Source organism: Tribolium castaneum, chromosome 4 (assembly GCF_031307605.1).
Source record: "Tribolium castaneum strain GA2 chromosome 4, icTriCast1.1, whole genome shotgun sequence".
Lineage (NCBI taxonomy): Eukaryota > Metazoa > Arthropoda > Insecta > Coleoptera > Tenebrionidae > Tribolium > Tribolium castaneum.
In genome coordinates this window covers 9,988,869-10,000,000 of record NC_087397.1, presented here as the reverse complement: position 1 = coordinate 10,000,000, position 11,132 = coordinate 9,988,869, and the positions used below count along the sequence as shown (strand labels likewise).

General features: G+C 31.2%; 1 protein-coding gene across 2 annotated transcripts in view; it reads left to right on the top strand.

Annotated features, from left to right (window-relative positions):
• LOC658643 (uncharacterized protein) overlaps positions 1-10,795 on the top strand; it is a 12,937-nt gene extending 2,142 nt beyond the window's left edge. Inside the window, exons 1-2 of one of the 2 annotated variants that reach the window (XM_064356155.1) lie at positions 2,599-2,823; positions 9,638-10,795. In XM_064356155.1, coding sequence (XP_064212225.1) covers positions 9,638-10,720 — 1,083 coding nt within the window. In that variant the 5' untranslated portion in view covers positions 2,599-2,823 and the 3' untranslated portion in view covers positions 10,721-10,795. Of the gene's footprint in view, positions 1-2,598; positions 2,824-9,637 lie in introns of those variants that run through there. The other variant, XM_965008.4, reaches the window with a different exon arrangement.
• The last annotated feature ends 337 nt before the right edge of the window (positions 10,796-11,132 follow it).

Here is an 11,132-nt window from a genome sequence, read left to right as displayed (position 1 = left end):
AACAAAAAAAACAATCAAAAGACTAAATAGGCTTTCCCAAAGCTGTGGTATTAAACAAATAATAATAAAAAAAAATTACACTTTTCTTGCTTTTGCTGATGCAGATTCATGTAAATTTGCCTCAAATGATCAATGAATAAGAGCTGAATAAAAATAATACAAAAAAAACTTTAATAACTTTCAATAGTTAGTAAAGTAATATTTAATAAAAATCACACAATTATTGTAACGATACTAATTTATAAGTAAAGATTCTAGTTCCAATGTGTATCGTACAATTTCTAGATGTATTAACTTAAGAAAAAGAGTGCTCATCTTAAGTTATGATAGGATTTTTTTATTTTTTATTTTTTTTATTTATTTAGATTATCATCTAAAAATCTTTGATAAATTCAAAAGCACAAAATATATTTTTTGAGAAAATTATTATAGAATTTTTTTTTTTCGAAAATTGCTTTGTTTACCTGGTGTTCATTGTGCAGTGTATAAAAATTAAAAGAAGTAAGAGAAATACCAAGAAGTTATAAAAAAGAATGAAATGGATTGATTATTCTTTTTTTTTAATTTTGTGTAATTATTGTTACTAAATCATAGTTAAAAATCAGAATGTGAAGAAAACCATCAGCATAATACTTCAAAGCTGTTATGTTTCTAAATTATTTAATATTTTGTAATTCCAAATTACAATTCTAAATGCAGCCACTGAACCAACATTAAAATATTTTTTTGTTAATTACTTTCTAGCATTCAAAACACTTAAAACTAGTAGATTTTTTTATGTTAATTTACGATTTAACGATGCCATTGTCTTTGTATCTCAATATAAAATGCCAAAAAAAATGTGTTAAATTAATACCTAGAAAAGTTCAGCTAAAGGCGTTTTGTAAGATTAGCGTAAATATTTCCACAGCCCCAACACGGCCCTGAATGATATAGTGTCAACAGTGGTAGGTAAGATCGAAAATAATAAGTTAGGAATTAATTATTATTTGTTTTATTCCACCTACGTAAAATGGTTATGAGTAAAAACTTTATTTAGGTATCCAAAAAGGTTAAAAAAAACACATTAGGTATTAAAATCTGGTAATTTAGGATACATCTTTTATTAATTCCTACTGTAAAAAAAATGAAAATAATATTTAATGCAATAAATTCCATCACAAAAACAAACAAAACGAAATACGTTTTGGAAAAAATTTAAGTTTCTTTACTGCACAAAGAAAATTTCTGAAGAAATAAGTTAATTGTTAAACCTAAATATTGTTCGAAATTTGCTGTAGTAAAATCAGTTCATTTTCCTGTAAAAATTTTTTAGTTCATTTTCTTGGTTACGATAACTATAACGATAACGTTAACACTGGGAAACTATAAAGCTGAAACAAATAAATACTAAAAAAATTGAGATAAAAATTATGTAAATCTAAACAGGTTATAATAAATCTAAACACTATGAAAATGCAAAGTAAGAATAATAAAAAAATTGTAAAACTGAATTTATAACAATGTAAAACCACTGAAAAACTGAAAGATGTATTAAATGAAGTCTAAAACACAAAAAAAATTAAATGTAAAACCAAAAAACTATTAAATTAAAAAAACAGATGTATTTTTTTTAAACTAAATATCAACAAAAAATTGGAAAGTAATCCTATTTTAAATTAGAATATAAAACTAATTATTAAATTTACGAAAAATAAAAAGGATGTTAAATATTTACCTTTTTAACAAAACAAATTTATTTCAAATTTCAAGAAAAGCCCATAAACTTTGCGGTTAAGCAAAGTTTACTAAGATACGGTCTCTAGTTACTAAGTTTTAATTATTGTATAAAGTTTCTATATTTCTTCGATATGTTAACTTCTTGGTGTTTAAAATTCCAACAAGATGGTAGTAAATGGCCTCCAGGTAAAATAATCGCAATTGAGTATTTTAAGTCGGTAAATTATCCAAAGCCTTTAGTTAGTTAGTTTCACTAGCAATGCAAATTCAGATGTACAAAAATTATTTAAATTTAGATAAACAAAATTTTGATTAACATACATTTGGAAGAAAGTAAATTGAAAAAACTTCTAAAAAATAAAAAATATTACCCTTTTACTGTTACGTTAAGTGGACTAGAATGTTTTCCAAAATTGGTAATTTTCGCGCTGCAGGTGAGGCAGGCCCTACGTAAAAACGGCATAAAAATAGACAGCGTCTCAGGCAGCAGTCGTCCGTACAAGAAAACACACTCAGATCTCAGCAGCGTTCTAATAAAATCCTTTTAAATCTCTCAGCTCACTTTAAAATCATTTAGGGGAGATGTTCCCCAATTTGCATCGTGAATTGAGCCATGCCAACTTCCTTGTCGCTTCTCCGATTTCTCTCTGTTATTGACGCGACCAACTTTAATTTGACAGATTGTCTTTCAGCATCAACCCGCGCTGACTAAACTTTATAATGCTTTAATAAAATGGAACCGTCGAATGCAAATAAATTCTTGATGGAAACAAAGTTTATTAGCTGGTTTTACGACTGCCGCAACACACACAAACTTCGCCGCGCAATAAGACCAACTTTTAATGAGCAACTGTATTAAATTAAAAACGTAGCGCATCTTACGAATCGTTAACCGGATTTTTTATTGCTTTCCAAACTTGTCCTGATAATTTGTCTTATTCAAGGGGCTGGAGGAGACAACTCTAAGCAAAGTTTCCACACTCATGCTGTGCAACCGAGCAAACAATCATCAGTCAGACTAATTACAATCTAACAATGTTTAATTAATGTGCGTCTCCATATTGTCGGAATCTTTGTCTTGAGAACGAGCGTCTTCGAGATGGGGTAAACAATAACCCGATTCTAATTTAATTAATTCGACAAATATGCCACTAAGAGCGCAAATTCATTTAATGACCCGGCGCATCCACCATTTTTAAATAAACCAAATGAAAAGTATGTTAGGAATTAACTTTTTATTTTGCTTTGGTCCAATCAAAGGGCCTTTGTTTCGCTTTTACGTTACATATAGTAAATCGAAACATTCGAATGGTTCAGTTTCAGTTAATTTCGTGCCTGCATTCAATCCCACAAATAAAACTAAAACATGATATTTTATAGCGTGCTTTTTTCGTGCACTTTAATTACAATTTTGAATATTTGAAAACTAATTCTGGCTTGAATATTCGAAAGTTTCCTTTGTGTGCGTTTAAAAATTCGGCGTGAATCATTCCAATCTCGTCTCCCAAATATTTCTTTGCAATTACACTAAGCTCTTCCAGTCTAAGAGAGTAGCACAATGCAAGCGTCCTGGAAACGTCCCGGATGTCGCTAAATCTGCTAGCAATGCGCCCGAATCATACAAAAGCTTTGCCCACAAAAGATTATTAAGTTTGATGAGCGTTTAGTGCATGCCAACGTATTAACGTGCGGATCCTCAAAGCTGCGGATAAGCGACCATTTAATTGTTAAGGAACCGCTCACTGAAAATATAACGGCGATAAGCAGCTTAACATTAGCCCGCTTAAATTGCGATCCACGAGACTTTGGAAATATCTTTACAAAGACAATTCCCTCGTCAATGGCTTTATTCAAACACCTGGAACCCCGATACTCCTCGCAAACTTATTTATTACTTCAGGGTGCGACAGCTTATTACGGTCGCTGGAGTTTTAGCGATTTTAATACAGCGATGCCAACCGTCACTATTTTAAAATCACTTTTTTATTTTTTTTCAATTCTACTTGGTATTTTTCTCACTTGAAGGATTCTTCAAGAACGCAAAAAAACCTTATTGGTTTTGGAGTTTCCGATTACTTATAATAACACATAGGCTATTTTAAAGCAATGGTTAAAAAAAACCTTGTCATTTTTAACAACTTTATCAACATCAAACTTTTTAATAAATTCAGAAGTGAGTTTTCGCTAAAAAATAAACTTATTTCTAAAACTAAAAAAAATGACTATCAAAAGTTACATCCAATAATACGAGTATAAAATATGCATTTAAGAAAACACATCAGTTTGTTTTATTTTGTGTGTTTGTTGTTTGTTTTGACTTTAATATACTTTTAATTCGAATAGTACATACGAAATATCGTTCAAAAATTTAATCCAGTATTTTGGATTTTTTGTATTTAATGCTCATATCAAAGTGAATACAAGAAATAACAAATGCTTCGATAAAATTTTAATGATAAAATTTTAATGATAACTTCAGATCCAAAGTTATCAGGTCATAAAGAAGTAGTCATATCCCTAATTAAAATCAATCTTGGTGCAGTTGCCAATTGGCACTTTATTGACTCAAAAAATATGTGTGGGGGAAAAATTTAACAAATTTCTAGAAATTTTTTGTTTACAATCTATTTTCCCTTTGAAAAGCAAAACACTGATTAACAGAAATGTTAAATTTAAATGGTTTACATCGCAATTAAAAAAATGAAAGCTTTGCTTTATTTTTTTGTGGATTTTGAAAAACAGTCCTCGGACTTACAGTTAAAAAAATATGTTAAAACTATGCGACAAAATTATAGAAAAGCAATAATTACTAGCACAAAAAGAAAATATACACAAGTTAGATCTCAAGTCACAATAATTTATCTAAATCTTACTGGAATGTTGTTAATTGTAACAAAACTACGAATATAAAATTAAAGTAAGTTCTTGATAATTTCCCCCTAAAAACTAACTGCTTTTAACGTTGCTAAAATAATACCGTTACATAAAAGAGGCTTAATACATCTTAAACAATTTTTGCCCAATTTTTATTTGGCCCACGTTTTCAAAAATCTTTGAAACTGAAACTTAAAGAAGAAATAAATAATTTTAATTAAATTGAAGATTTTGAACAAAAAATCAATATTTTGCCACTTACAAAAAACTTTCGACTGCGTCTATCTAACATCTATTTAACATTGTTAAACTACTTAAATGATCGGTACTATAAAGTATGCAAAAGTATAAAGAAGAGAAGTACCACAAGGTTCTGTATTAGGGCCAGTTCTTTTTGTTACGTATATCAACAGTGTTAATAAAAATTTTCCAGAGATAAACATAACATTATTTGCTGACAACAGCACTTTCTCTAAACAATCTTGAGGTTCTTAAGCAAGAATTATGCCAAACACATGAAAAAGCTCGAGTGTGTTTTGCAAATATGGACTTATGTTTAAACGAACCAAAAACAAAAAAAATTTTCTCTACGTAATATAAATTTTAAAAACCCAAAAACAATAAAATTCTTAGGCGTGTTAATAGACCCTAATCTCATGTTGTCATGTCATGTCATGTTAAGCAGCTATCGCATAAAATGTCCAAAAATATTTTTTTGTTACAATACTTAGAATAAAGTGTTCTTCAACAAGTTTTAAAAACTGCTTTCATTCTTTAATAATATCATGTGCTATATTATGCTGGGGACATGCTACTTCTGCTAGTCAAATTTTGCGTTTACAACAAGTAGCTTTAAAAATAATTAGAAAAGTGCCTTAAAAAGTAAGATCAAAATTTATAGAATTCAATATTTTAACAATTCCTAGTTTGTAATCTTTGTCTTCTTTATACTAAAAGAAATGAGCATAAATATGGGCTAGTAAAGAGTTTACATGACCATAACACCAGTTTTGGTAAAAAAATTATTACTGAATTTAGTAGATTATTAATAGAAGCAGAGACTATATAAGTCACTACGGCCCGTATTTCTTTATTAAAATTACCCGATTCCGTAGCTGCATTTCCGACAGGAGACTTAAAAAAACGGTGAAAATTTTTTTCACAAAACAAGCCTTTTACAGTTATGATGAGTTTATTGCTGCTTATGTGACGTCCCAATGTTTACATATCTGAACTGATGATTGTAATTGTTTTATGTATGGGTATAGTCACAATAAAAAAAAATGACACCTCTAAAACCGCAGCCACAAATTATTTCGATGTGATTCGGTTAATGTGTACGTTTGGCTTTCTTATAAACTAGCTGGATATTGTGTAAACTAGCTGGACAGTTTGTAAAATAATCTGTTTGTTGAAATTTATTTCCTTAAAGATTTTAATCGGACTTTTGAAATCTAGCCCGGATGGTAGGGGTGTCATTCTTTTTAATCGTGACTGTGCGTATATAAGTTATTGTAAATTTTTATAAGATAAATAAATTATTATTTTTATAAGTACTGTACGAATTTATATAGTGTTAACATTTAGTGGTCAATAATTGACGTTACCAGCTCGCTAAGACATCCTCTATAATAGTATCGTTTCTTTAAACTGTCGCTTTAAATGAAAAATTAAATTAAATTAAAAAAAAAAATTAAATAAAAATTTTCTGCAAATTTTGATAGTTTGAAACAAATCTGGTTGATGCATTTTTAAAGGGTTAAGAGCGTCTATTGTCTGGACTATATTTTTTTAATTGAAATTTAGGTTGAGGATCATTGGCGTTCTTGATTTTTTTTAATTTGCTGATTGAGTTATTAGTGCGAGAGAATCGGAGGGATTAGGAAGCAATTAATTCAGATTTAATACGGTCTTGGCGTCATTTTACAAGGGGTTGGGATTAAGAGAATTGCTCGATCTAGACGACGATGATTATCTTAGACAATACACTCGATCCCAATGTCTTATTAGTGAGCGGTATGTGAAAGACACTGATTAATAGCGATAAGAACCATTTATTATCCCTCATTTCGGAATTTTTAAATTTATCGCTTGAATCAAATTTGTAATTAGTTATCTCGCGCTAATTATTTTCGCAAAAAAGAGAAGCGGAGGGAATAAATAAGTGGGCAAAAAAAAATCAGTTTCAAATTCCTTCCATCTGCATTCATGAAAAAAGTTTAAAACTTGGGTGAAATTGACTCTTGATTCGTAAATTGTTAAATGAAAAAAGCTCCAGCCATAGGCGAAGTTTGCGATAACGAAGGGAGGTGGTGCATTGCTATGGCGATGCTGTTGGTGATTGTTTCCAACGCCATTGTCTGAGACCGCTCCCGACATGCACAATACTCGTCTCAGCTATTGTAATCAACGGCACACCACATCCCGATGGACTCCTATCGCCTTGCCACCGCCACTACTTCCGTGAACTCTGGACTCCGCGTCGGAAACGCGACCCTATTGTTCAACAAATGTAGGCTAATGAAATCGAGCTTTTCACAAATTCGCACAAAAACTCCCAAACAGAACAACATTTCGAATATATGTGCGTTAATAATAATTTTTGACGACTACTTTAATTGGTAATTAACTAATTACACGGGGCAGCAAAGAATAACTTTGCTTTCTCCTTATTATTTTGAATGACTATTATAAAATTTAATAACAAAAATTATGTATCTCATTACCTTTTTTTGTGATTTTTTTATACAGGTCGTTCCGACTAAATCCCACATTTGAAGTATTGGCACTTGTAATAATGATAGTCATCTAAAAATTTATATATAATTATAATACGTTAGGTCCTTACGAAGTCCTGATTAATGAAAATACCTTCAACATGGCTGCACTTTCGGTTATACTGGAAGTCGATATCAACTTTCGTATTTCAAATAGGTTGAAAGCTATGTGTTTTAATTTTAAGATTACTCGAATTATTAAATAAATTATCAATATTTTTAGTCGTTTTAGAAATATTCAGAGTTTTTTAAAACTATCTGAATTTCCATATTTGACTACAACAATCGAAAATTTTGTCGTATTTAAAAAATTTTTGATCTTTGTTACTTATTCGAAAAAGTGTCTTTAAATTTCTAAAAAAAAAATTGCAAATTCCAAATTTTTAAGATTAAGTTTGCAAAACTTCAAACACCCATACATATAACTCAAAATTTTCACACGAAATGTCACAATTTTTATTTTACTAAGTGCCGCTTTTACAATCCTCAGGTAAACTTCCGATAACTTTATCCCCAGAATAAATTAAGAAATCAGTTTTTCAATCATCTGATAAACCCTCGATAGAATAACCTGTGGTATAAACTACGGAATACACCACCGAAAACCGGATAAACTATGAGACAAATCTATACTCTGCTCTCATTGGTTATTTGCTTTTTGTAAACATTATAAGCATATTATTCATAGCATTATTTACATATTTTTAACCTGTCCATATACTCAATCAATTTGCCATCGTCATCTTGTTCAAATATGTTTCTTGCTTCTTGCATTTTTTTGAAAATGCAAGAAAATTGAAAAGTAACTGTTACAATAACTAAAAATAATTCAAATTTTTTAAATAAAATTCGATAATTTTTATTTGGCTTTGAGAAATTCATAAACCGTAGCTTTTTTCTCATAGGACATGGAAACGTGAGTAAAATATAAGAAATCAAAATTTTTCAAATCTGAATTCAAATAATATATTTTGTTTTAACCGAAAGTAAAGCAAAATTTTGAACAGAACTTATCGTGTATTCAATAAATTTTTTTTCTTTGTTAAACTGTGCAAAAGTATCTGAAAATTATCGGGGATAGGAAATTCAAACAATAGATCTTTGCACAATTAATTTTTTTCCACCTAGTAAAATAAAAATTGAGGCATTGCTTTTGAAAAAATTACTTATAGCTTGTAAAGTTGACCAAAAATAACGTTAAGATTTTAGAAAATGTAATTTTTTTCCAATTTTGAACACATTGAAGGAAAGATGGGCTTTCTTTTTTGATTATCCAAATACGATTTCTAAAACTCTAATAAAAATTGCAGAATTACCGCTTTTTTTAGTAAAAGGTGCAAATCCCAAAAATTTAAAAAATCCTGAATATTTTAAAAATGGCTAAATTTACGTATAGGAAAAACTGAAAAAAATTCTCTTGAAGTAACTCGAGAAATACAAGAAAATATTAAAATTATTTAAATAAATTGTACAGTACCTACTTGTGATACGAAGTAAAAGGTCTCAAAAATAATCTACAATAATAGTTGTTTACTTAACTTGTTGTAAAACGTTTTCCCATATAAGCCGTGTATTTTGAACAATTTTTGTAACGAATAACTCAAAAAATCAAAAATAAATATTGTTTTTTTCTTTTTTTTTGGCTAATGAGTTGGTTAATGAGTTAATGTTAAATAATTCTTGAATCAAAAGCAAATTGCTAGAATCTAAAAGTCTCTTTACACGCGGCATTCCAGTAAAATACCCAAATTTGAATATTATATTGATGGAAGATGCTTAATTATGTAAAAACCCCAACAAAATTATTTTAACTACAGTGCGCTAAACAGCTATGTCACAAAATTATTTTAAAATCTAAGCAGAATCAACGAGTTTTTTAGAGAAAATGCAATAAAATATAGAGATGTTTAATCAAAAACGAAACATAGTTATTTCTAAAACAACTTCTTTTCACGGTCTAACTGTAAATAAAAGATTGAAACATCATTAGATTTAATAAAAAGTTACTTAAAAAATCCAATACTTGTCACTGAATATCTCAAAAACTGTTTACGATAAGAGAAAACCAAGCATACCTCCTTGAAGAAAATATCTTAAACTTAGATTTTTCAAAAATATATCAAAAATATACAAAACGGTACTTCTTAGTACTCTCTTGAGCCCCACTTTTAAAATATATGATTATCTCCTAACTCGTCCTTTATGAGACTTCACAGTCTGGAGACAAAAAAATGCAATTAATTTTTTTTCGATTTATTTATTTTCAGATGTCCTCCATCAACGAGCAACTCGCCCCTCCCCCAAAGCCCCGAATCTCCCCCCTGGAATTTCGCAACACCGACCTGGTGTCCCGCCTTTTGGCCGCAACCCCTCCATACCTCTACAACATGTCCCTACTCCCCAACACTTACTTCTTCAGCGAAATGCTCCGCTCCTTCGTCCAGGCCAAATCCGACCCTTCACCCCGAAACTTCCAACCCCGACGAACCCGCAAACGCCCCTGGTCCACCCTAAAACCCGACACTTCACCAAAGCTCGACCAAAACTTCCCTTATCCCGACCACAAACCCAGCGAAACTCCGCTCGAACTCACAACCAAACTCCCAACACTTGACAATGACGATAAAAGTACCAAGAGTTTTAGTACCACCACTTTACAAGAGCAGGAACCCATTTACCCGCCACTGGCACAGGAAAGCAACCCTTCTGGGTTGATTCTACCACCGCCCCCGCCCATATGGTACCCACCGTTGTACCCAGCAAGTGCCCCATATGGAATTGATCCTTTGCATTTTTTCATCGATTTGAGGGTTTCGGGGCATATTTACGACAGGAAGAACCAAAGGGAAGAAGCGTCAACTACTCAAGAAGACGAAAACCGGAAAGTTTCGGTTAAAACCGATCATTTTAAACCGTCAAGGCATGCTTCAGCGTTTTCGGTCCCCACTCCAAGGTTAAACCGAACCGGACCGATTAATTTGAGCCATGGGGAGGATTACAACGGACAAGAAACGAAAAATATAAAGTTTGATGTTAAGTCAATGGGGTTTGAGAAACCCTCGAATAAAATTGGGACTAGTTACATTATGAATAACATTAACAGTATTTATAAAAGTGTGAATGAGGAGGCACAGAATTTGGTGAAGAATGAAAATGATAATGAAACTGAGGAAGAGAAACAGAAAAGGGTGAAGGACTTGAGGGCTTTGATTGGTTTAGAGTTAGTTGTTGATTATATGAATCATGCGAAACCTCAGCCGAAACGTTTGAACGAGGAAAGCAATTCAACGGAAACGGAGTCGGTTGGAAGTCCGACCTTGGAAGTTGTGGCAGTGCACGATGAGAGTTAAACTAGTCAGGTGTTAAAATTTAGGGAATCATTTAGAGTTGGATGATGTATATACAATAAAAAATGTAAATATCGACGATTGTGTTTAATTTCCGCATCTGGCGTTTGTGGGACTAACTTTTACATCATTACCATTACAAATGAGCGTTTTGCGGTGCAATTTCAAAAATGGCTCCCTACTTTAAATAATATTCGTAATAAATTAAAACTGGAAGCGATCGCGTCAAGAAATCGAGTCCCTGGAGACTCTCCCGGAGTTTGTAGATTGGGATAAAGCGGATCAATCCGCGCAAGTTAATAATGTTGCGTCTCCTCGTTGTTTGCTTAAATATAATCTCATAAATAAATTTAACAAAAACGAATACTTGCTGTCATCCACCGACAATATAATAATGATATTATTTCCTCCGCCG